The sequence below is a fragment of the Amblyomma americanum genome, chromosome 8 (assembly GCF_052857255.1).
Source record: "Amblyomma americanum isolate KBUSLIRL-KWMA chromosome 8, ASM5285725v1, whole genome shotgun sequence".
Taxonomy (NCBI): domain Eukaryota; kingdom Metazoa; phylum Arthropoda; class Arachnida; order Ixodida; family Ixodidae; genus Amblyomma; species Amblyomma americanum.
In genome coordinates, this window is record NC_135504.1 from 61,966,228 (window position 1) to 61,993,588 (window position 27,361).

General features: G+C 49.7%; 1 protein-coding gene across 5 annotated transcripts in view; it reads right to left on the reverse strand.

The window, feature by feature from the left end:
* Positions 1-12,711: 12,711 nt before the first annotated feature.
* Positions 12,712-27,361, reverse strand: part of LOC144101771 (juvenile hormone acid O-methyltransferase-like) — a 282,036-nt gene continuing 267,386 nt past the window's right edge. For 2 of the 5 annotated variants that reach the window (XM_077634966.1, XM_077634963.1), the window contains exon 5: positions 12,712-12,976. In XM_077634966.1, the coding sequence (XP_077491092.1) occupies positions 12,804-12,976 (173 nt within the window). In that variant the 3' untranslated portion in view covers positions 12,712-12,803. The remainder of the gene's footprint in view (positions 12,977-27,361) is intronic. The other 3 variants (XM_077634967.1, XM_077634969.1, XM_077634970.1) reach the window with 3 other exon arrangements.

Genomic DNA, 27,361 nt, shown 5'->3' on the forward strand with positions numbered 1-27,361 from the left:
CATCCCCATCCTGGTCCTGGAGCTTTGCGTCCTCCGTGGGTCGTGGTCGTTGACTGTGAGTTCTTGCCCTGCGTCGGCCGGCCGTGCCCCAGCCTTTCAGACTTTTACCGACCTCGCCGCCGCATCCGCCCGGTCTCCCACCCCGACCACCTGGCACGAAGAACTTAGCGGACGCAATGACCAGACCTTCCGACCCCACCGACCCGAGACGCCGCCCACCTGCGAGGACACAGCCCCTCTGCCCATGCCGTTCGGCACGTCCAAGGGCTTCGGCCGTCGGCTCCTGGCGACCTGCGGCCCGGAAGCTTCGCGGACCAGCAATCACTCACCCATCTCCTTCATCGTGGCGGCCAGCATCTCATCCTTTCTCCTTACTGCTGAACCGTCCCCTGAAGCCTATCATTTCGTGCATCTCTTTATCACCGATCTGGACGATCGCTTGGTGGCCCCGGGTATTGTGATGAAGACGATGAAGCCGGGCGTGGCGCGAGACGAAGCGCTTGCGCTACGCCAGCGGTCATTAAATCATATCTCTGCCATCGTTTATCGAGCCTCATTTTTCAGCTTGTCGCCATGTAACAATATGTTAGCACATGCCGCTAATTCGCTCCCTTAGAAACCAACGAAACCATCTTCATTACAGAACGCGAGAGAAATTTTCAAACTACTAAGCGTGCTCCGCAATTCTTCTGCCGCATTTGGACACAACACAGTGATGACGGACACATCATTGTGGGGCTTTTAATGCTAACACTTTAAAACATTTACTTATGATTTACAGTTCTCCATAGCCACCTTGTGTTAGTTCGAGTGGGAGCAGGATTCATGTCGAGGCATTAAAATTTTTCAGCAGGCTGAATGGGCTTACAGCGGAGGGAATATTTTTCTGCAAATATATAGCGTGTGGAATTTTGTCCACGAGGGTACAAAAGGCCGGAACTGAATACAACAGGTCCGTCAAACTAGAGCCAACCGTACTAACCTATGCAGACTCTTCAACGAATGGTGGACCCAGGCCTTTGCTGGGCTGTTGGTACGTGGTGTGCCTGGTGCTCAGCACCGTGTACTGCGGCCGTCTTACCGCCATCTACCTGCCCACCCTGGAAGAGCCCGTCGCCTCTTTGGAAGAGTTAGTACTTCGCCGACCGCACACAGTGGTGCTCGTCAAGAACGGCTCGCTGCCCTACGAAACGGTGGTAAGCTATGCCCACTTAACTGAGTGATGCACTCCTCTAAGTGCATTGTGCGTAGAAAAGAGCGAAAATTGGGTTGACGCTTGCTAACAGTACTGAGAACGGCTCAATAACTTCTTTAATGAGCAACACGGGTTCTGGGTACCAACTATTCAGTACCAAGGATAAAAAATTCAGACTCACACCCACTTGCACAATGTTTCGTCAGTGCCACAGCTTTTTACCACTCTTTCTAGCTCAAAAAAGCTCCTTCATTAAATGCAGGCATTTTGACCATAGCCCGTGGTAATATATGAATACTAATAACTTCAATTCTCCCTCAGTGTGCGTTTAGGATCAGAGCACGCAGACGCACAGAAATATTCTCCTAAAGCCCATTGTAGGCCTGTGGGACGCATGTATCCTACTTGCATAAAGTGCCGGCAAACGAGAACGGTTCACCTACGTACCAGATAAATTTTGCATGCTGACTACTACAGTCGGATACAGTACAAGGACGCAGCAGCTTTTCCCCGTCAAAGGACCCCATTGCAGCCAATGGCGTCCCGTCCCCTCATTCTCATGTCCTGCTAGCGTGAATACAGGGAGCGGCGTCACATTGGAGGGAGGGGTATATCCCCGACCATAGAGGGAATGCATTATCCCCTTTCATCTACTACTCCCTGCTTTCTCACACTAGGAGGGTCATGAGAATTGGCCGACGCCATTGGCTGGAAGGGGGTCATTTGACGGGGAAAAGGCCGCTGCGTTAATTTATACCCGACTATATCGAACGATCTTACAAATTATTTAGCGTGTTTTTAGTGTTCACTAAAGGCCTACTTGCTGTTTTGTCTGTGTTTACAAGCGCGAGTCTACGGTCGACAAGGCCGAGTTCAACGCGATAAAAAAATTTCAAAAATGGTGAGATTCTCAGCCTTGTATATCAGTAATATGCCTCATGGTACTTGTAGGAACACTGAATTCTAATGCAAGTAGTCTCATATGTTCTAAAGACTTAGTTACAGATATATTCCACATTTTTGGTTTTCTTACCAAGTCGTTGGTACAACTGTGTAGCTTTTTTTACAAAAGCAGTGGTCTCAAAAGCTCTAAAGTGATTTCATTCGATGCGTAGAGTGATTCAGAGTGCAGTTTTAGCTTTTGCATGCTTTAATTCGGCGCCTTTATTTGCACAAGCCTTCTGAGCAGCACTATGATGGCGGCGCGCAGGGTTGTGTACACTCTCTGCACTTTACCTACCTTTCACGGCGCAGAGACAGCCCGCGTACGAGTCCCTGTGGCGCCGGCACCTCGTGCACGTTGTCCAGGCTAGCACCCCGGTGGACGACCTGCTGTTGGCGGTGCAGCGGCGACGCGCCGCCTGGGTGGCCGAGGCGGCGTTCGGCGGTGCACGGATCCGAGAAGCCCGGCTACACGGCGTCTCCGTAGCCGGCACCTCGATGGCTGTATCCCGATGGTGCATGGCCGTAGCCAAGGGGAGCCCTCTGCTGCCGCTCTTCGACCGCAAGTGAGACTACGCTACGGTCCAACTCAAATAGCAGGCTTCACATGGACGCACGGGCTGCACTAATGGACTGCAGCATGGACTGCACGCATGGACTGCACGCATGGACTGCACGCATAAACTGCACGCATCGTTAAACATCACATGGGTTGTTCAGTTTATTCACTTGGAAATACCGATGCGCTAGATGTATTAGCTAAGTTCCTGCGATTTCATGCTGTAGTGGCTGCCACTACTGTAGCGTCCACACAGCCCATTCGGCAGAAAAAATGTACACAGCTATAAACATTTTTAAAAAAGTGCCGGCTTGATCCCGGCGACCTTATGGCAACTGCACCCTGGACTTGACCCTCCGGCGAAAGCGAAAGGGGGCAATCGAATTCGAATTGAAGGCCCCAACACAGACCATGGACTTCCCCTCAGTCATAAAACCGCCTAAGCCATCTTGGGCTGTATTCGCTATTTGTGTTTGCTGAGAGGCAGGTCATAGGCTGTAGTAAAGAAGTTCAGTGCCAGTGGCAGTCATGCACGATTCCATCATTGTGATGATCATTTCGCGAAGCAACCGTTGCTGATCACACTAGCCGTACATGAGAGCAAACGGCAGTAATTATTGCCATCTTGAGCAGCAAGAGAGCACGGGAAGCTAGAAAGCGTTGTAACCATACTTAACTCCTAAATGACGCATATAGTTGCAAGATTTAATTAAGAACCAAGCATTGGTACCTCATGCATTTTCCCCTCAGGGATTTTAGAGATTTCGCGAAACATTGGAATAGATTTGAGATATAAAGATATTGCGCTATTCAAAATGTACGAGAGGGCAGTGTTGGAGATATTGCAAGCCTGCAGACTGGAACAGTTAAGGGATAAAAGTTTCTGGAGATTATTCTCTGCCGACAGTTAACGGTATTTCAAGAAAATCTGGAGACAGAAATAGGTAGAAAATTGGAGGGCGCGCTTCTGCTGCTACCTTAATGGTATGACGTGAGAAATTTAGTGGGCTAATGCCCATATATGCAGAATTGGTCATTCCCTACTTAACATCCATAAATTCCTGGAAGCCCTCATAGCACTCCCGGCGCGGTGCTGCAGCGGTTAAGCTATGCGCCCCTGCCCTGCGATGGCAGGTGCTGCCACTGGTAGGGCTTGTGCGACCGAGGTTGCTCTCCCCGAGTGACCTATCATTAATTTAATTGCCACCTGTCGCGGTGCGCAGTTTGCTCACTACCTGGAGGGTAAGTTGTGATGACGCCACAAGGTCACGTGACCTATATGGCCCACCTGCCTCCAGTGGCCTAGCCAGAAATTTTGTTCGGAGGGGAGGGGGGGGGAGGCTCATGTTGCAGCGCGGCCTCATTGAATTTGTGGAAGGATCAAACGCAACAAAAATAACTGCATTGCCATTGCCATTGTCAATGCCATTGTGTAATAGATAACGCTACGCACTGTATAGACAAGTGAAATGTGTATTTCTTAAAATAAAAGAATGTATTCGTATGCCTTAAAAATAGGGGACAAGACACAGGAGAGAAGCAAACAGGACGAGCTCGTTCTGTCTGCTCCTCTTCTGTGTCTTGTCCCCTGCTCAGTTTTATGTCTTGTAATCATGTCATAGCAACTATCCCCTTATCGTTCACTCGTGCCAGACATAACTGATACCAATACTTCCATGCCTTTGCGTATTTATTAAATAAAGAAAATATGACACGAAGTTTAGAACTATATCGGTCCGGAACCTGCAAAGCTGTACATGCCGCTTATATGAAAAACGTAAAGGCCATGAAATTAGCAACTAGAGTACAAATATTTTAATGAATGTTTGTCGGTCAAGAACCGTTGCATTTTTGTACATATGCAACGGCCAGGGAAAAGTCTCAATGACGCTGTCCTTCGTTCAAGTGTACTTCGCAGCAGCAGCTTTCACCGGTCATGTATTGCTAGTAATTGCACCGAAATTCTAGTCGCAACAGCGAGCCATCGATAGGCCCTTGAAAGTTTGTGCTAGGATGGGGCCCCTTACGTACATGAGTTCAGGTGCATGGGCGTTGCCACGAAAACCAACCCGAGCTAGCAATGTTCGCGCCAAAATATCTTTTCTAGTCTGAAAATGACACCGTAGGGGACAAAATCCAGAATTACTTCCGGCGCCGGTGGCTGTTTTGATCAGCGGTTCGTGACCGTTCGAAAAAAAATTGTGTGTGTGTGTGTGTGGGGGGGGGGGGTTGAAGACCCAGCAGCTTCCCCCCCTCCCCCCTGGATACACCCCTGCCTGCCTCCTGGGTTGCTTTTCTGGGGATTTCTCATTTTTCCCTCATATTCAACGACGCCGACGAGGACGCTGGATTTCATGCGACACAAGCTCCTTAACGCTATCACTATAATAAAAGGAAACGTTCAGAGTTTTTTAGCGAAACGTCCATGTATGCCACACTTCCGACACGAAGAGTGCGTGACTTCCTAAAGCTAGTGCAGAATTGCTATGTTTAGCACCGGAGTATAGTAGTACCTTTACTGCGAATAAGTGCTGTTGCACCCCTACGGGAAGCTAATCTCCGTTGATGTGAATCCTCCAGCCTTACCGAGGAGCCTTTCGCCTCCATATATGCACAACCGACAAGTCACCCCACCCACTAGAAGCCCAGGCGGCAGCGGACAATAAAGTGACGGTGATATCAAATACAAACACGGAGTGGGAAACCCAGCTACCCTCCAGGAGCACCAACCTCCAGCAAGCTCCCCATTACAACCCCCTAGAAAGGAGGCTACCGACACACCTAACGCTCCTCTTGACAAACCTGCGCTCCACCTACACCCTGCGAAAAAATTGTGCCGTGTGTGTGTGAGGCCTCTATTCAGAGCAAAAACACAGAGTGGAGTAAGAGCACAAAAGTAACAACCGAGGGTAAAAACAATTGTTTTCCACAATTTTCGCATCAGATGTGTGATCGTATGTAGTTCTTTTTGTAGAGATAGCTATATTACGGTAGCATTTCGAGCCTTCAGCGTGGCGGCGCCGCCACGCCGTGGCTGCGCCGCCACGCTGTCACGTGGTTTGTCACGTGGTGCGGAGCAGCTGCCGGCGGCACGGCGCCGTGGCTGATCACGTGGTTCGTCACGTGGTTAGTCAGTGACCAAGTCAGTGACCAAGTAGTCAGTGACCTCGTCTCTGTCCTCGTCTGTTCAGCGCTGCTTTTCCAGAAGGATTCCACTCGGCCAGCTGTAGGTATCGCGTCACTCCAGGTGTAACCAAAGCTAAACCAGCGCCATTTTTTTTCATAAAATTTCATGACATAATTGTGTTCAGTTATTACCGTAAATTTCGGTATACAATATCGCGGACTATACGCGTTTAAAGCTAAAATTTGACTCAGTACAGACCATAAACAGGTGAATACTATGCTGTAGTTTTATAAGGCGACTTGACAACGTAATCCTCACTATCAGAAGGCTTTTACAGCCGAAATCGGGCTGTGTTTATTTGTTTCTGGATATTACGGATCTGGCTGGTTGTACTCGCGGTTACGGGTAGTAACCATCTTCTTTTTTAAGAGACATAGCTTGATTTCTCCCGGCTACACACTGTGAAACTAAAGCACATGGCTGACATGGGCGCTTGAGTCAATAAGGCATGCACAGTAGCGCAAGCAGTCAACGAAGTATTCTGCTGTCTGTTCCGCCTCGGAAGAACGAAGGTTTACAAATTAGCGCTACAAAGGTCAGCTGTAAAAAAAGTATGAGCGAATAAGGAAGAAAAATGGGCTCTTATATCCATAATGAAAGAATAGACATTTTTTGCTCTAACTTCAAGCATAATGCGTATTATGAGTGCCTATGTTATGGCATAAGTATTTGTGATAATTGGGAAAACAAACTAAACGTGCATATGAAACAGAAAGATGTATACTTAAGGATTTCAACGCCCTTCCGATTTCGCAGACTAACACTCGGTTCCCTGCGGTTCTTATAGTGGGTACCGAAAATGTAGTGAATATGTTTGTTTTTGAGGAAGATTTGAGCATGGCTAGATATACGCCGGATGCGGCTTATATAGCGGTAATTATGGCACAATAAATTTAATAAAAGGTACGGCCAGGCATTACAAGCTCCTAACATTAAGGCTTCGCTTCATCAACAGCATATGTGTCCTTAAAAAAAAAACATCTTTTTCAGGAAGACATCAACAATAATGTGCCTGGAACTTGATATTGGCGGAACACTCAGAGATATTTCTCGGAAACACGGAAAAAGTTAACGGTCAGTCGTTTTGAGAAAACGTTGTAATGGGCTGGGAAAATCTGGCGTTTGTTTGAGCTGTGGCCTAGTTGGTTGGGCGCCCGTCACGGCTGCGGGAGGTGGTTGGTTCGAAGCCCACCGCCGGACACCCACAGGTAAAAATGGGTACAAGCGTCCCCCGGCCTGGCGCCCGGCTTTCTTTAGGGGTGTTCGTTTGGGAGAAGCTCCGTAAACCCCTCTACGCCACTCGCGGGCGAAGCCCCAGTTTCGGACAACCTCGCAGCCTGCTAAACGTGGTGCCCCTTCGGCCAACGTGGCTCGAACCTCGATCACCTGCAGCAGCAGTCAGCACGCTGGAATAGGATGGCTTAACCACAGGTGGGCAAATATAACGATTCTCGAAACAATTTCATGCCACTTTCGAATTGCCCGCCCTTCCTCATTCTGTGAATTGACGCCACTAACTACATTCGCTCTTGGTTACTGGCTGAAGCCAAGGGCGTGGCGTCACTTTAGCCAATGGAGGAAGGCAAGAAATTTAAAAATGGCGTCGATTCGGGAAAGAATTTTTGTAATGTGCCATTTAATCTTGGTCATTGCTTGACACACTTCTGTTAACTTCTTAGCGGACTTGGGCGATGCAAGCTTGTCATAAGCCGACTGTCATTTTTGGCCCCTGATGAGTCCAACTTGTGTCTCTCCTAGCACTACTCCGCTTTCAAGCGAGTAGGGCTCGTACAAAATATTTCTTTTATTGGCCAACAAGATTGCAGGCGTACTAAACACCCATTTATGGAGCATTTTCGAAAAAAAAATGTATCCGCTAGGGGGTTAAGGGCAGCATGTTTTCGTGCGTTCCAGTAGCGCATCAACGTGTATTCCCACACTGGTAGAGCTGTGAAATTGGCGAGGCGAAAGGTAGTACGGTTTCTCCTCATCAAGTGACATGTTCTTACATATAGCATAGTCCAGGGTTTGACAAAACTACGCCTGGTCAGGCATGATACTGATGACGTTGGAGGTCACTGACCATGTCGAGGTTCTAATTGCCGTTTTGTAACCCGCACGAGTTCCTTGTTCACTGAGGTGGCCTAGACCCGGTCGTGCTTTATGTATGTGGCATGTGATGTAATGAGCGTAAGTAAACTGCCGGTATATTTACATTTGCCCACTTGTTTTTGCGGCTATTGCCAGGTCTGCACATTGCATTAGCCGCAGGTCGCGGCGACACAGACCCTACGCAGCTGCACAGCTACTGCTATGTTCACCCTAGAACGTTGAGTGCCCGCTTGTTCCGTTATTACAGGATCCTGCAGCTATGGTACCATGGCCTGATCGACTACTTGAGGAAGAAATACTTCCACGCCGACCTGGTGCCTGCACCGGAGCCTACGCTTACTCTGACTCTTTCGAACTGCAAAGCGTCTTTCTGGATGTGGTTCCTGGGTTTGCTGCTGGCATCTGCGACGTGCCTCCTGGAATGGCTGCTAGCGCCGCGTCCTAAACCACGCCCGAAGCGTCGGCCAAGTAAAGATATGCGGGTGCGCAGGCGTGTTGCAAAATCGAAGAAATGCCGCCACTTGTCCGTGACCGCCTCGTACCACCGCAGGGCCTCGCTGAGGGCCTTTCCACCCCTGCGGCGAGCGAGGCCAATTCCACGTACCACCCAATAAAATTCGCATTGGTGTGAGTCAGGGAGTGTAGTAGATACCGCGGTAGAAATGTGCCGGGAAAATAGCCTTCAGCCAGAGACAAAGACAAGTCTTCTTTTATCATTGTCGAAGTCTTGGAGAAAAAATTTGAATGCTGCAAATTTCTAAGATACTGATAAAGAAATATTGAAGATAATGGCCCAGCCTTCCAATATGTAGCAATAGCTTTCTTTTTCAGTGTTTCCATCGCTCTCATGGAGCACTTGAGACTGCCATAGAAAACAAATGGTGGACAGCAACAACGTTAAGACCGAAAAAAGGCAGCTTTTCCGACTGGAGATCTGCGGACATATTGGTTGTTAAAAAGAAATGTTACAATATATGAAAAAATTGCGTTCATAAACTCCTTCCCGCTCAAAAAGGCTTTTCTCCACAATTGTTGGGCATGTCCTCATTGGCAGGTATGATGAGTGCTTTATAAGTTATAACAGAGTTGTTGGAGGACAAATGTGGTCATTAGTGTTTAGTATAGTGTTGCATAACAATCACGTTTCTGATGACAAAGTCTTTCGCCACACGGCTGTGCATCCTGTCGATAACAACTTTTGTTGAACGCGACAAGTACACCTGTCCAGGATCGCAAAGTACTGTGTCGCAATCTATTAATTGCGAGTTAAAGGACTTCAGCAGTGACCTTAAGAAACCTTTGCAATCAGTTGTCACAGTGGTCAGTACGCCACCAACTCTCACCACCTTTTAGAGGATAACAGTTATACACCACCTCTCCATTCATCTCCTTTGCCTAATCTCCAGGTCCACGGCCACAAGCCGTTGCTGCTCTTCGCGGGCGTGAGCTTCGAGGTCCTGGTGAGATCCGTGCTTCCATCGGGGTGGCGTTCTTGCCTTGCAGGTTATTAACGCTGCAAGGCGAGAATGCGCCGTCAAGTTCTCTCTCTCTCTCTCCCCCCCCCCCCGGCCTTACATGACGTGTTGCTGGCGCATATTGCTGAGCCGCCGTTTCCCGAACACAGTTTATGCACGATACTGTCCTCTCACATCTGTGAAACTGCCTTCCCCGCGACTAACCCCGCTGGCGGCACTTTTTTTTGTCCCTGCACTGGGCTCGACTGACCTTCCACGTCGAGCAGAGTGGCGCCATTGTGACGACGGTATACACCCAAGGCCAGCAATGTTCGGAACCATAACTTGCGAAAAGTAAATGCACACACTGCACATCAATAGCGTTTGAGGATTAAGCCAGCCGGAAAAGAGGAATAGCGCTAGTTTCTGAGTAAAAACAGACTATGAAACGCCTAATGCATCGCTACCAGCATCGTGTGCTACTAAGCGCCGACCCTTTTGTTAGTATGTGGTGAGCAGCCAGTCTTACCATCGGCCTAATACCACATCAGGTTGCATTATTTTTGCTTGGTCAAGGGAGGTTAATCAAGAAGTTATGCAATTCCTCGGTAAAACACACTGAGCAAAGTTCTGTAAAGCGACCGGCACACATGCACCTGTTACTGTCACCGTTGAGGCTTCAGCCTCCCTAATCTGATGCCCTTGTAAAAATTCAGTGCAGTTCCCACACACTCAACAGAGTTTCCCTTTTCTCACCGCCACAGGTGCTGCCGTACATGCTCGAGAGAACAGCCATCATTCGATTCTGCCGTCCAAAACTGAGGGCTAGTGCCTTTCGGGCAGTCACTTAAAATCAAAACCAGACACCAACTGCACTACGACAATACCATCTGGCTGGGGTCACACTTTGGACATTTTGCAAAGAACAAGGACAAGGAATTCCGCTCTTTGGCACCTCCGGAAGATGTCCTGCGCATTCAGCTTATGCAGGATTTATAAAGAATATAATCGGGTGGGCATTAATGAGCACAAGTGAACTATTTGTGAGCGGTCTTCTTGAGGCCAAGTGCGCACCGAATATATGAGCGCAGCGGGAAATACAGCAGTCGTTCAGATGGAGCGCGTACAGATTGTTTCCTCTGTTCGCTCCCAACTGGCTTTTCTTCCCCTCTGCTCTCGGCACTATTCATCACTCTCGCCCACTTTCCCTTTATCGCCCATCATCAACGGGGGCGTGGCGCCTTCATTCTACTTTGATATGATTTGTGCATTTTTGTTACTGTGGTCCCACCAGACACCGGACATCGTAGATCCATCGGGAAACGAGAGAAGCCATCAAGAGACGATTATCGCCCTTTTTTTGGTGTATATCACTACGTAGGTAACGCATATATTACTATCCTATTACTTATTCATCCAAAGGTGGGCACAAAGCTCAAAAGCGTTTAATAGTCCTGTATTGCGTTCACCAATTTTCACCAGCACTACGATTTAGTGTTTCTTGGTTAATCTGCCGCGGAAGACGGCCGGTGTTTGCAGGTGTTGGTGGTAGTGGTTTTTTATTAAAATAATAGTAAAAAGGAAGGAAAAGATTTTTGCTAGCCCCGGCATCTGCCATCGATACTGAAGCACCTGAGATGGGGCAGCGGAAATAAAGGATAGCAGACAGAATGGAGAAATGAAATGAAAGCGGTGAGGGGGCAGGAAGAGAGGATAGGGGGAGAAGTAATATATACAAACTATTTACACAATAAGAAATGTGTGCAGGTTGTGCGCGTGATTAGTTCATTTTAGAGGAATTAAATCACACACGCGCACCGCAATGTGTTGGCTACAACTGGAGTGGGGCGTCTAATTATTAATCGTTCAAGGTAGAACTCGCGGAGCGTTCGGTCACTGCGTGTAACTACCTGACGGAGAACAGACGGGACATCCAGCCCGTGTTCGAGGAATGCACAGAGGCTCACAAAAGTTTGCTCATGAGTGCGCGCACTGCCCGCAGGCGTAGCTGTGGTCATGTGCTGTACCGGCATAGGTTTACAAATAAAATACTGAGACTCATGAACTGATGCTTCGTGTACCTGTTGGAGAGAGGTGCGGTATATGCAGTGCTGATCGATTGAAAGGCGAATGGAATACGAGAATTCAAGAATAAGAGTTTTACTCAAGCTCAGGGACGATCAGGTTTATTAAGGATGGCCACCGGATTTGTTCCATGGACAGTGCCTAAGTTCAGGTGTAACATTTCATGTAAAGAAACTCTCTCTAGCGGCCTAGCGTAGACGTAAGCACGAAATTCTTTGCTGTACAGGCATAGCAGATTCTAGAGACTGAACCTCGCTGAAAAGCAAGGTCTCGTCTTTGCCCAACACAACCTTCGACAACAGCGTCGCTCGGGTGGAGGAGTGCAATGCCCGCAATGTTTACAACGCAATGGGGTCCGGGCCGCACCGAACAATGGCGCCATGGCTCCGCGCGAGACCGTAGGCGTGCGGATTGCGCAACACACTCGGCACTCACGGTGCGCTCACACGTCACGAGGACTGCGCGTGCGTCGCTCGGGCTGCAATACAGTACGTAGGCTTCTTCGCGCCGAGCGCTGGGAGAACTACGAAGACCCTGTTGTTGACACATGCGCTGCACTGGCGGCAGCGCAACACCTACGCACCGGGAGGTAGACGGAAAGGTTCGCAAAGGTTCGTTTAGGCTCGCTTTCGTGTTCTCTCTACGGTTGGCCTCCGGTTCGCGCCACGTTCTCGCTTCGATCTGCCACCAAGGTCACCCGCGGCGTTCCAACAAAGGGAGATAAAAGCATTTTGTGCTTAAAGCTGCATATATAGAGAAGACGCGGTGTGGTTCTAGTATTGAATACCGCTGGGTAGCTCTTGCTTAAGAACCTTCCAAGGGTATTTGGCAAAGATTTTTGTAGAAAATTGCTCGCCGTTATCTCTACAGAGGAGACGCTAAATCTGCTTACAGATGCGTGGTGTCAAGAATAGGATCGGGGACGCAATGGTAGCTACGCAATAAAGTTCGGAACACAGCGAGTTCCTTTCAAAACAGCTTTGCGCACAACAGTGTTAGGCCTATTTGAATGATGGGTTATTTTAAGGCCGCTTTCCGCGCACCTGCGGGAACTGAAAGGTTGATAGACGGCCTTCCGATAATTCTGTAGAAGAATATGACCTCAGTAAGGTGTGACAACTTGAGTTGTATGAAGCAGTGAAATAAGACTACAGGAAAACCAGATCCAGCCAGAGAAAAAAAAACGGACCACCTTTTATTCAAGAAACACACATTACTCTGCAACACCGCCACCAGCTTTTATTTGACAATGTAGCTTCACAGCGTAAATTAGTGCAGAGGTTTGGAGGCATGGATGAAAATCAACACTCGATTGGGGCTAGTGTGATCATCCTGATCAATCGACAGTTTGGCAGCTATGTCTCTCGTGAACTCTGCAAGCTCCTCTTTTTCCTCCTCCGTCTTCAGGAGTGGGGAAACTGGGTTGTTATGAAGAAGGCTGTCTGCAAACAAAGTGAAGGCTGTCAGTCGAGTTGAGAGCTTTACAAACTATTAATTGCCTATGTGATTTCACATCCGTTCATACCCTACACTGAAAATAAAGCAAAAACAGAGCAAGGCCTCTTATGGACTATTTTGCCGGCTATGGTGAGGTTTTTGCCAAACCAACCACAGTTTCTTGCGACTGCTTTGGAAAATATTGTTGATGGTATAGAGGTTTGCACCTTTCACTACATGAAATGCGAATAGACGAGTTTCATTTGAGACAATGAAAGAAATAAAGAAAAACATGCATAATATTTATACCTGAAGTCGATCTTATTTATCCATTGGTGCACTTATTTCCATCATCATCATCATCATCATCATCATCATCATCATCATCATCATCATCATCGGCCTGACTGCGCCCACTGATAGGCAGACGCCTCTCCCATGTCTCTCCAATCAAACTCTCCTTTGCCAGCTGCGGCCACCGTATTCCCGCATTATTCTTAATCTCATACGCCCACCTAACATTGTAGCACCCCCTGCTAGGCTTACCTTCTCTAGTAATCTAATTCATTACCCTTAACGACGAGCTGTTATCTCGCCTTCGCATTGCATGCCCTACCCAAGCCCACTTCTTCCTCTTGAATTCAACTAGGATGTCATTGATCCGCTTTTGTTCTCTCACCCACTCCGCCCGCTTGCGGTCTCATAACGTTACACCTATCATTTTTATTTCCATAGCTCGCTGCGTTGTCCTCAATTTAAATTGAACCACATATATCGTTAACCTCCACGTTTCTGCCCCACAGGTGAGCATCGGTAGGATACCAGCTGGTGTATCCTTTTCTCTTGAAGGATAGTTGTATCCTACCAGTCATGATCTAACACTTTTTTCCATACTCTCGTAAATTTTGTGGTGCTTTTGACTGGTCACTTCGAACATTTGAAACTGAGCGCGCAGACCCGAGAGTTAAATCAGAATCTCAGTAGGAGTAAACACCGCTAAGCCGAATATGTGGTTAATTGACGGAAATCATCGCGCGGAACAACGTAGAGAAGAGGGAATACAGAAGACAGAACTTTCTTCTGTGTTCTTTCGCGCAATGTTTTCAGTCAATGAGCTATGCGCCAACTAACCCAGGCAGAAGTCCCGATTCGACGAATATGTAAGGCGCTCCCAGAGCATCCACGTGACGGAAACAAAATATGAAAGTCTTTTGGCTGACACCTATGGGGGGCAAAGTGGGGCGTAGGTTATGGCTTCCGGAACAGCCGTTTCGTAAAACCATATGCAGAATCCATCGTCGAAGCACTCGCTGACAAAAAGGCGATTCATCGCCATTTCAGCAACGCTTTCGTGCGTGGTCAGCGCACTCAGCATGGACATCTGTGCAACCTGTCCACAAATTTGTCCAGTTGACACTGGCACTTTGAGACTGCTTACACAATCAGACGTTTTGTACTCTGTGAACTAATGACCCTCTGCAGTGCATTTGAATACAACAAAGATGGAGCCATAAAAATCTGTCATCCAAAGTGCAGGCGCAAATATACCGCATAAGATGCCTCGTGCCCTCTTTCGCAGACGCCAGTGAGGCAGTAACCAACGATACCACGTAGATGACAGTGGGGGCGCATCTAATATAAAGGTTCCGAGCCACCGGCAATGACTGATGAAGTTCGTTGGCTTGAGAGTATAAGAACATCAAAACTACACCAACAGGCTGTCAAGCAGTGACTTAGCCACCCTCAAGCGGGCGACCTCGTCGTGCATCACCGATTGCCGCTGCGCTGCTTTTATGCTCAGATTTGGGAAGAACCCTAACGAAGGCCTTGTTTTCAATCAAAAGCTTCACTACGCTACCTCACAACAATTTCAAAGTGCTCGAGGATTTCACCTTCAAGTGAGCCAGAGGTCAAACCCCTTACGGCGCGATTCTTGTTTCCACCGCTCTATGGGAGACAGTTACTGCGCCATTTCCTTTACTCAAAACTGGTTCGGGCGTGCACCGATATATATGAGACAATTACTGCGCCATTTCCTTTCTTCAAAACCAATTTTAAAACCAAATTTTCAATTTTCTTCAAAACCCAAGGAAAAGTGCATAACTTGCCCCTTGGGATGGTGAACGCCTCAGTCGCGCTTTAAGCTACGTGGCGGTAGGAACAGATGTGCGCTGAATGCGTTGGCATTTACAATGGTGTAGCAGAAACGCGGCACTGAAGCAGCGTTTCGATGGAGGCGAAACTCAAAGGCGCCCGTGTGCTGTGCGATATCAGTGCACGTTAAAGATGCCCAGGTTGTCGAAATTATTCCGGAGCTCTCCACTACGGCACCTCTTTCTTCCTTTCTTCTCTCAGTCCCTCCTTTAGGCGCGGTTCAGGTGTCTGCCGTGTTGTGTGACAGATACTGCACCATTTCATTTGAATTGAAAATGAGTTGTTAGGGAAAGGAAATAGCGGAGTATCTGTCTCACATATCGGCGGACACCTGAACCACGGCGTAAGGAAATGGATAAAGGAGGCAGTGAAAGAAGAAGAGAAGAAAGTCGTGCCGTAGTGGATGACTCCGGAAAAATTTCGACTACCTGGGGATCTTTAACGTGCACAGGCATCGCAAAGCACACTGGCGCCTTACCACCACCACCACCACCACCACCTCCACCGAAACGCAGCTGCCGCAGCCGGGTTAGAACTCGGGATTTCCGGATCAGTAGCCATTTCATTTCCCCAACAACCAATTTTCAAGCTATAGACTGTCGGCGTTCTTTGTGTTACTGGCGTTAGCGTTGGCAACGCCCTAGACTCCGATGATTTCGAGGAAAAGATGACGCATAACTGGCTCCCTGGGACAGTGGCCGCCTCAATCGCGCTTTAAGGTACGTGGACGTAGGAAGAGAGAGAGAGAGAGAGATGTGGGCTGCATGGATTAGCGCTGACAACTTTGAGCCAGACACGCGCCACTGCAGCATTAAGCCGCAGCGGTCATTGGGTGGATGGATGGAAACTTTTATTACACAGATAAAAATTGCTGGTGGTTTAGCTCTGGTCAACGCTGCTCGAAAGCGAAAAGCGGCATCTCCCTGGCTACGTTTGTGGTCGAGCGACTGGCGGTGTGTGCCATACTGACAAATACACAATAGTAGGCATTTTTTTATTTGTTTAACATCTTGCTTTCTTCGAAACGAAACTAAGGCGCTCGCCCAAGAGAGCATATATTTAGTATAGCTTTGGTGATATTTACAAATGTACTATATTGTTCGTTGTATGCGGAGATATGGAACAAAATTCGGTTCCAAACGACGCGGAAACCCGGCAGATAATTTCAGAAAGCCAAATTGAAGAATAATTTTTTTTGGGGGGGAAAGGAAATGGCGCAATATTAGACAGGCGTCATTTCCTGTTCTTAAAACCAACTTTCATTTTCCATCGCTTACGGCGCGTTCGGGTGTCCACTGAGACATGTGAGGCAGGCATCATTTCCTACCCTTAAAACCAACTTTCACTTTCCTCCATAAAAACGCAGCCGCGGTCAGGTTCGAACCCGGGAACTGATCCGGAGTTCCCGGGTTCGAACCCAACCGCGGCGGCTGCGTTTTTACGCAGGAAAAACGCTAAGGCGCCCGTGTGCTGTGCGATGTCAGTGCACGTTAGATCCCCAGGTGGTCGAAATTATTCCGGAGCCCTCCACTACGGCACCTAATTCTTCCTTTCTACTTTCACTCCTCTATTATCCCTCCCCTTACGGCGCGGTTCAGGTGTCCAACGATATATGAGACAGATACTGCGCCATTTTCTTTCCCCAAAATCTAATTATTATTATTATTATTCACTTTCCTTTCCTTACGGCGCGGTTCGGGTGTCCACCGAGATATGTGAGACAGGCGTACTTTCCTTTCCTTAAAACCAATTTTCATTTCATTTTTCTTCCCTTGCGGGCGCGATCCGGGTGTCGGTTCATTTCCTTGTTCGACCTCTAGCTACATTCAAGGTCAAACTTGCTGCCCCGCTGACAGCTAGAAAAGCTGGCATAGTGAAATTTGCGCTACAAAAAATCTGCCAGGGTGGTTCCCGACTGGTCCAGGCATCCACGGGGTTGTGCTCCACATAAAGTCCGATATCTGCCATATCCACCACCATCTGTCCCCATCTGCCATATCTGCCACCAGCCATATCTGGCCGGCGGGCTGAGCGGTCCATAAAGCAGCCTCCCAGGAAGATTGAGTGGGATTGGGGATGGGGGTACTGCCTGAGGGGAAGAACATTCCCAAAGGTGGTGGAAAAGTGGGGATCTGTGCACGCACAGAGGTGTAACAATGAGGAGGAAAGGTAGGGTGAAAGGATGAGAGGCAGTAGGGTGAAATAAAGCAGCCCCTCTGTAATTGTCGCCATGTGGCACTGGATAAGGGCGACGAGGTAGTGTGGTGTGGTGGTAATGTCATGCGGCTGAGTTTGCAGAATGTGGTGATTTGATGACATGTATAAAGGACCGATAGGGGCTCAAGATCGTCCGGGGTCCGGGAGTAGAGTTCTCGGGCGAGCGCATTAACGCGCTCATTACCGGGGATCGAGGCATGCCCAGGGATCCACGACAGAGTAACCGTTCGGTCGAGAGAGGTGGCTGTGGCAACAATACGGTGTGGGCCGGCGTCGCCACGCCCTTTAGGTAGTGGCGGCATATGGCCTGGGAATCTGTGCCAATTTCGGTTATGTTTTTGTCAATGGTGGAGTGGGCCAGCGCAAGCGCGATGGCGGCTTCTTCCGCCTCTGCAGGCGAATTAGTTCGGATAGTGGCGGCGGCCCCCCCACTGTGCCATCTTCATAGGCTGCGACTGCCGTGAAAAATACTACTTCAGTATTTTTTGCTGCGTCGACATATAGGATATCGGAGCGGTTGCTGTATGCTTTGGTGTAAAATTTTGCTCGAGCCTGTCGCCTACCCTGATGGAGGCTAGCGCTCATATTGCGCGGTAGGGGCTTCTGATATATGGGATCCTGCGTGCGCAGAGAAATCATATAAGGTGTAGGAATTGTTGGGGTGGGATTGGGTAGACTGAGACGAAACTGTCGCAGTAGGGAGGTGACAGCCGTGCGCATTAGGATATCTGCCTGTTGTGTTTAGCGTTGAGTGAGTATGTGGTATGTGAGGTGGTATGTAATGCGGCTAATGATTAATGCATTTGTCATATTGAGGGTCTCGCGCTCACTCCGCCCATGACTGCGTGCTGCCACCCGCTTGATTAGTGCAGTGACCTGTTTGGTCTGTCTTTGCAAGAGATGAAGGGTGGCGGTTGCATCGAGCGTGTTGTTAATGAAAAGGCCGAGAATCTTCAATTGAGACAAAATGGCACTTGATTTCCGTATATGCGCATTTCAATGCGGGGGTGGGGAGGTCACTGGGGAGGGGTTTCAACTGCAATAGTCATGTTTTACTTGGAGAGCAACGGAGGCCTGTGTGTGCTAAATTTGTGGTGGTGATGTATGACAGATTGCAGCATATCCTGGGCTGTTGCAATGGATCCTCCCGTTGTCCAGATGGTTATATCATCTGCGTATATGGCTGTGTGGAGCCCCTGGGGTAGCAGCAAGGGCGTTTGCCAGTGGCGCTAGTGCAGTGTTCAAAAATAAAGGTGATAGGACCACCCCTTGTGGGGTTCTACGGTTAGGCAGGGGGAAATGCTGGGAGGCGACATCCCCAAGGCGGAGTTCTTCCGTTCGTCCCTGCAGGACGGTCCGAACATATTGCCACACTGTTAGCTATTTTGTGGCGCCGCCATGCGGTGCGACAGCACCCGCTGGTCTTCGTTGCCTTCCCCGGCTCGTGCGTTGGTTCGCTGAGTGTGCCTGCTTTGCTAGTCCTGGTGTGTCCTTCTACCCTTTCTGCCGGGTTTCGGTGACGATATTGACATATGCGGGTGCCGCAGCCCGTGATGGCTAATGTCGTCAGGACATGGTCATGGCTTATTGTGTCGAAAGCCTTATGAATATCCAGGGCCAGTATGGCTTGCGTAGCCGCTGTATGGCGCTTAGTGTGAAGAGAAACTCTTTGAGGGCGGGAAGTACGTATTACGCCGAGATGGTTGGACGGAAGCCAAATTGAACGTTGGAGAGGAGGAGGAGGAGGAGGAGGAGGAGGAGGAGGAGGAGGAGGAAAATGTTGATTAAAGTTAAGGGGAGTTGGGCGGGCTTAGTTGGGCGGAGTTGGGTGGGGCCCTCATTCCAGGGCTCCACAGGCTTGAGCTGCCCTGTGGGCCCGCTGTATGAGGGCCCGTTGGTCCTCCAAGTTATCGCTGGTCAGCAGCGCCTCCCACCGCTCAAAAGACGTGTTTTCTTTTTGTAGAATGTTTGGTTTGGCCCCACATCCCCACGAAATGAAAAAGAGTGTAGGGCGGGCCTGGCACCAGGGGCAGGTGTCGGAGTATTATGTTGGGTGTATGAGATGTAGTCATGGAGGATTGGAAATTGGTTCTTCGGTATCTTCCACCATGAGACGGCATCTGGGGTGTCTAATTTCTTATGAAGTGGAGGGAAGTGTCTCCTTTGAAGACGCTGACAATCGAGGCGTTCGCTATAACTAGAAGGTAGAGGAGTAAAAGCGGGCACAGTTTGTGGTCCCGCTCGGATGATGATGCCTTGAGCATGTGGCCTCTCATTTCACCCAGTCCCTCGTGGCCTGGGGTCCAAGTGATTTGGTGGTGCCTGGTGAGGGGTGTAGTGCCCATGAGCCGACTGAAGTGCTCGGGAACTCAGCCTCTCAGGAAGTTTCGACACGCGTGTCCCGGGTCTGTGATCATATGAGCGCTTTGGCCTTGGAACTCGTAACGGCTAATGACAATGGCCTAATGACAACGAAGGCGCGAAAGTCCGGTCCCCGTAGAGTATCTGTTACGGGTCCAATTGGAATTATTTTTGGAAATGTGGCGGAAAGTTTGAAGGATGCTTCACTCCCGCCACCGGTTGGCCCGGCATTGCACTGCCTCCGGGATCGGCCTTGTCTTTAGCGCATCTTTACCATCCTGTCTTTCTATCCCATCTTTCAACCCTCCTACTATCTGCACGTGGTAGCGATTGTGGCTCGTCTTGAGCCGGTGAGCAGGCCTGTGCACTTTCCTTTTCTTTCTTCCTGGCAACAACGACAACAGACAATGACCACGGCTACAGTGAACTAGAATACTATAGCCATGGCGGTGGTCTCCGCGGCTGCTGGCGTTCCGGCTCTTACAGAAGCAGTGAATAGAGGGGAGAAGCGGTGGCCCACTGCCGCCACTGCGTACTTGTCATCGTCGAGGTTTGCTGCGGCGTCAACACAAACCACGTTCGCGGAATTGGCTAGGCGTCGGCGTAGGTAGGATACTCGCGCTCGTCGTCTGCCTGTGTGAGCGTCTTGAAGCGTATGTTTCGGTATCAGGGCCTTGCTGATGTATTTCCTGTGATGTTTTTTTAGAGAAGATTGAGCATCTAGAGAGCGATGTCCGCAACTCTGCCTACACGGCCTAGGATAGTTCGGCCAGATTGGGTGGTCTGAAGTCTTAGCGTTTGAGATGTACGGATGGCTTGTGTTAGTTCTGCAAAGGCGTTGAAGTTCCTAATGTGGTCAGACGCTCCGTCGAGGTGTCTTTAGGAAGGTTAAGGGCCGTCTTATATACCCTCCTTATGATGGTGTCAACTTGCTGCTCCTCTCCCTTTGTTAGCGTGTGAAACGGTAGTTCGTATGTGAGTCGGCTAAGTACCAGTGCTAGCAAAGCCGAAGAGTGTCTTCTTTTGGCAATCCTTGGCGATGCTTGGTAATGCGGCTGATCATGAGAGGTATTTGGTTTACGGTGGTTTTGAGAGTCTGATGGCGTGCGTAACATGGAGGTTGCTCTGCATCCAAAGACCAAGAATGCGGATCAGGTTAACATCCCTGACTTCCATGATGGCTTGACCCTCGATAGTGAGGTTGAAGGACTAGGAGAGACGTATCTCGGGCTATGTACTCGTATTACCTCCGATTTCTCCGGGGCGCAGTAGAGGCCGCTTTGCGAGGCGAAGTCCTCGGCGATCCGGGTTGCTAATTGCAGGGTGGTTTCTTTTTGGCCCAGGGAAACCTTTGTGGCCCTTAGAGTTATATCATCCGCGTATATGGTAAAGCCTACATTTGGAAGTGCTTGTAGTGCACGCGATAGCCTGAGCATAGCAATGTTGAAAAACGGCAGAAATAATAGCTCCTGAGGTGTGGCTTTGTGTGGCATATTTTTGACGTCGGAGCGGTTCAGTCCGATGCCTACGTGGAATCGTTGGAGAAAGCTTGTTTCTAGGAACGGTTGCAGGCTCACCAACCTATCACGATCAACAATTAATTTAATCGTCACCTGGAGGGTGAGCGCGTTGCATATTCAGCGTGCGGAACGCATTCAACATTAGATGCCAAGCCGCGTCTACTTACCCAATACACCACAACTTTCGCTCTTTACCTAGGTTCAGCAGTAGTTGAACCGCAGCTAATTTTTTTTTCGGAGTGTGTGGTAGCGCTCCTCGATGGAGGCCGACGCCCAGAAAAAATTCTGAGGGTGTTTACGTCTGCTTACGTGGAGAAATGCGAAAACATGTTAGAAGAAAGGAAAGGTTTTTGAGGAAAGGAAAAGGCACAGTAGCTCTCACATCTCGACATGTCGGCGGACACCTAAACAGCGCCTTAAAGCATGCAACTGAAGGTGCATATGTCATTGGTCCGAACCCCAGTCGCAAGTGAGCCACCAGCTTGACTAAAACATGCTAGCCATTTGCAAAGAGAAATGCTATGACGTCAATCGGAATGCTGCACGACGAACGGTTAGTCAAAGTTTTTGAGGAATGTATTCGGGAATGCTGCCACCGCATTAATGTCCACCAGTGAATGACATCGCGAATATTCCATCTACTCCAACGTTTCTTACCAACGTTCATTGCGTTAGGTTGCTGATATCCGTTTTCATCCTCCCTTTAGTCGCAACAACGCCTGAGATATCTGTTGCTCAAATCAGCCTCGTCGTTTCGGCGGGCGCGGTTTTGCCCCACGCCCCACCGCTCATCTCTTCCCGCCATTCTTCTTCCTGTCTGCACGTGGCACAGTCCAAGTCCTCGTCACCAATTTTTGCGGCGCTCCGCAGCACCTCACCAAAGGCACAGTAATCGGCCTCATCGAGCGCCTCAGCGCTCCTGTCGATGCTGAGACCCTCTCTGTGGCTCCTTCTTGTCCGCCCCCTCCCCAGCCTTCGGTGCCTCCTTTAGTTGTCAGCATTGCCCCACAACTCTTTGCTTAGGAGAGAGACGAGCTCCTCGCTCTGCTGGGTGAGATCCACGACTGGTTTTCTACGTCAGCCGGGGTTCGCCAGACTCCAATAGCAAAGCACAGAACAATTACCGACGACGCTGTCCATCCTGTTCGTCAGTAACTTTATCGCCTTTCGTTAAAAGAACGTGAAACGATACAACATTAAGTGCGCGAAATGTCGGCCGTTTACATTATCCAACCTTCTTACAGCCATTGGGCTGCTCCGGCGGCGCTGGTGAAGAAAAAATACGGCACCCTTCGCTTTTGTGTTGACTACCGGAGCCTGAACAGTCATGAAGAAGGACGTATACCCACTTCCGCGCATCGATGACGCGCTTGACCGCCTGCGCCATGCCCGTTACTTTTCATCCATCGACCTTAGAAGTGGTTATTGGCAGATAGAAGCTGATGAGCGTGACAGAAAAAAGACGGCTTTCATCACCCCGGATGGACTGTATGAGTTCAAGGTAATGCCCTTCGGACCCGGTACTGCTCCAGCGACCTTCCAGCGCGATAGGGACACCGTGCTCACCGGCCTCAAATGGCAAACATGCCTTGTTTGCCTTAATGATGTGGTCATTTTTTCCAGCACGTTTCATGAACATCTTGTTCGCCTAAAAGCAGTCTTGCAGGCTATCAGAAATATCGGCCTCACCTCAAGCCTACGAAGTGCCAATTTGCCTGTGACGAGCTGAAATTTCTGGGTCACGTCGTCAGTCAAGAGGGCTTCGGTCCTGCGCTTCCTTCCCGACGCCGCCGGACAAGAACGCCGTGCGGAGGTTCCTGGGCCTCTGCGATTACTACAGACGCTTTGTTCCCAACTTTTCGCATATCGCCGCGCGGATTACTCGCCTCACGAAGGAGTCCATCCCATTCCATTGGTCTAGTAACAGCAGCTTGCATTTGACCATCTAAAACGACGCCTACAGGCTTCCCCTGTCCTAGGCCGTTTTGATAAGGACGCCGCGGCAGAGGTACACGCTGACACTAGTAACACGGGCCTCGGGGCCGTCCTGATCCAGCACCAGAACTGCGCCGAACGTGTCATCGCATACGCCAGTCGTGTTTTGTCGAAGGCGAAAACCAACTACTCGACCACCGAAAAAGAATGCCTCGCAGTAATTTGGGCGATCACTAAGTTCAGACTCTATCTGTATGCATAGACGCCCATTCCAGGTGGTCACAGACCACCGCTCTCTGTGCTGGCTTACCAGTCAAGGGACCCTGCAGGCCGACTTGCGCGGTGGGCCCTTCGATTGCAAGAATTCGACGCTACGATCGTCTATAAGTCTGGTCGCAGACGCACTAATGCTGACTGCCTCTCCTGCGCTCCCGTCGAAGCCGCGCCTGATGATACGGACGACTGTGACATCTTTTTAGGAGCTCTATGTACCGACGATATGGCGGCGCGGAAGCGACACGACCCCGACCTTCGCGACGAGATCTCACATTTGGAGGGTCAAGGAGGCGTGGTTCCTCGTCCTTTTGTACGCGTAGTGCGTAATTTATGCCTTCGGGACAACGTTCTTAATACGAAGAACTGTGCCCTGAGCCCGAGGTCACGGCTTTTAGTTGTGCCCACTGGTCTACGCGACGAAATTAAGAAGCGTCTCAAGATGACCCCCACCTCGGGACACTTGGGGTTCAGTCGAACGCTCGCGCGAATACGTTCCAAGTACTATTGGCCACAACTTGACAAGACCGTCCACCATTGCACCAGGACCTGCCGCGAGTGTCAACGGCGCAAGACTCCACCCGTGAAGCCTGCGGGACTCCTTCACCATTTCATCCCACCGCTCAGTCTGTTCCAGCAGATCGATATGGACCTACTCGGACCTTTTCCAAAGTCGCAGTCGGGCAACCGATGGATGGTGGTGGCGACGGACTACCTCACACGGTATGCCGAATCACGCGCTCTGCCGTCATCAACGGCTTGGGATGTGGCAGTGTTTTTCGCCGAGTCCGTCGTTCTTCGACCCGGTGCCCCAGAGGTCCTTATCACTGATCGTGGTGCCGCATTTATGTCCCAACTTATCTCACAGATACTGAGCTTAAGCCACACCGCCCACCGCAAAACTACCGCATACCACCCGCAAAGAAACGGGCTGACCGAGCGCCTTAACAAGACCTTGGCTGACATGCTCTTAATGCATGTCGACATCGAGCACCGAACCTGGGATGAAGTGTTACCGAACGTAACTTTTGTGTACAACAATGCAGTACAAGAAACCACCACATTTTCGCCATTTTGCCTGGCGCATGACCTGGAAGCCTTACCATGCTCGACGCTATGCTGCCCCACCAGCCAGTTGTCTACACTCACGCCGATGCTCAACTTGTCGATCAACTCACGGAAGAAGCCCGACAGTTGGCCCGCCTTCGCATCCAAGCCCGCCAGCAAGTCGATGCTCGACGATACAACCAAGGCCACCGTGATGTTCAGTTCAATCCTGGCGATCGAGTGTGGGTGTGGACTCTAATTCGAAGCCGTGGTCTTAGCGAGAAGCTGCTGAAACGATACTTTGGCCCGTACGAAGTGATCCGCCATATAGGCGACTTAGTACGAAGTGCTGCCGATCGTTACGCGGCCGTCACGCCGCCCGCCCGCCTCCGAACTTGTCCACGTAGCTCGCCTGAAAGCGTACTGTGACCGCTCGGAGCACGTGACCCAACTCTTCGCGCTTTCGGGAGGGGAGTAATGTCGTGTGGTGTTATTGTTCTTCCTTGATTTTGCACTTAACGACACCTTCAACCGGCGGCGTGCCGATCGCCGGTGACGAGGTAGAAGCTCGGCAGAACTCGCTCGTGAGCCCGGCCGCGACCGCTTGGCCTGTCTCTGGCGCCTGCTACTGTGGTCCTGGTCCCCCATTGTGCCTTCGACCCGCGTCGTCTCCACAACCCGTGACAATATGACCGATTACGTCAAATACCAAGTGACGCCACAGAGGACCAACTTCCGCCGTCAACATAGCCTCCTATTCCTTCTGCATTAAGAATCAGCCGAACGCAATACTAGTGCTCAGCATCAGCTCCCGAATGGGAGATCAATTTTTTAGAGCGGCGCTCGGCCAGCTAAAGACACTATTAGATCTCTATCAAGTGTCAGAAAAATTATTCCCCTTTATAAAGTTCAGCCTGCCAGCTATAGTCTGGGTGAAACGGCAGGCCTGCCTTTGTTGCAATGTATACAACGAACTCCTTTGAGCATCCCCACTATGTATGAGTCCTTAGAAATGAGCCGGCGATAGACTGTTACTGTCAACTGAAAAATAACAATTGGTTTTTAGGGAATGGAAATGGCGCAGTATATGTGTCACATTTCGGCGCACACCTGAACCGCGCCGTAAGGGAAGGAATAAAGGAGGGAGTGAAGGAAGGAATGAAGAAAGAGGTGCTAACATTCACAGCGCAAGACGAACACGGACACGAGGGGAGACACCACAAAGCGCCGACTTCAACAAAAGTTTATTGCTGTGCGAGCGACTATATATGGTGTACAGCGGACATGCGCAGCAACGAAAAGGTACAATCATTCATGAGCATCTGGTAGCGGCGCCACATCGCAAGCGAACACATCATTTTCTGCACACGACAAAAAAAAAGGAAAAAACAAAAAGCTAAAAAACCTAAAAAGCAGTACGCGCACAAGAACGTCGAAGCCATAATACTCATTCCGAAATTCGCAAGATATGACGCTCCTTATCACTTAACAGCAATGATGGAGTGCTGACACAGTGATCCCTTTTTTTTGCAATCTCTGCAGCCTCAGCAATCTCCCTGGCTGTTTTGCTTATGTACTTGTGAAGGATGGTGGTTCCTCCCAAAGAAGGACCACGTTCCTTGCACTGTTGGCAATCACGGCAGTGTATGCCGAGATGACGAGATGCCCCGATCACGGCATACACTGCCGTGATTGCCAACAGTGCAAGGAACGTGGTCCTTCTTTGGGAGGAACCACCATCCTTCACAAGTACATAAGCAAAACAGCCAGGGAGATTGCTGAGGCTGCAGATATTGCAAAAAAAAGGGATCACTGTGTCAGCACTCCATCATTGCTGTTAAGTGATAAGGAGCGTCATATCTTGCGAATTTCGGAATGAGTATTATGGCTTCGACGTTCTTGTGCGCGTACTGCTTTTTAGGTTTTTTAGCTTTTTGTTTTTTCCTTTTTTTTGTCGTGTGCAGAAAATGATGCGTTCGCTTGCGATGTGGCGCCGCTACCAGATGCTCATGAATGATTATACCTTTTCGTTGCTGCGCATGTCCGCTGTACACCATATATAGTCGCTCGCACAGCAATAAACTTTTGTTGAAGTCGGCGCTTTGTGGTGTCTCCCCTCGTGTCCGTGTTCGTCTTGCGCTGTGAATGTTAGCATGAAGTACCAACTCGCCAGCAACTGATTTTAAGAAAGAGGTGCTGTAGTGGAGGGCTCTGGAATAATTTCGACCACACGGAGATCTTTAACGCGCACTGACATGGCACAGCCCACGGGCGCCTTAGCGTTTCACCTCCATCGAAACGCAGCCGCCGCGCTCGGGTTCGAACCCGGGAACTCTGCATCAGTAGCTGAGCGCCCTAACCACTGAGCCACCACGGCGGGTCCTCATCATCATCGTCATCATCAGCCTTACTACACCCACTGCAGGGCAAAGGCCTCTCCCAAGTCTCTCCAATTAACCCTATCCTTTGCCAGCTGCATCCACCCTGTGCCTGCAAACTTCTTAATCTCATCCGCCCACCTAACCTTCTGCCGCCCCCTGCTACGCTTACTTTCTCTTGGAATCCACTCCGTTACCCTCAAGGACCAGCGGTTATCTTGTCTTCGCATTACATGCCCTGCCCAAGCCCATTTCTTTCTCTTGATTTCGACTAGGATGTCATTAACCCGTGTTTGTTCCCTCACCCACTCTGCCCGCTTCCGATTTCTTAACGTTACACCTACCATTTTTCTTTCCATGGCTCGCTGCGTTGTCCTTAACTTAAGCTGAACTCTTTTCGTTAGCCTCCACGTTTCTGCCCCGTAGGCGAGTACCGGTAAGATTATACTGTTGTACACTTTCCTCTTGAGGGAAATTGGTAAACTGCCACTCATTATCTGCGAGG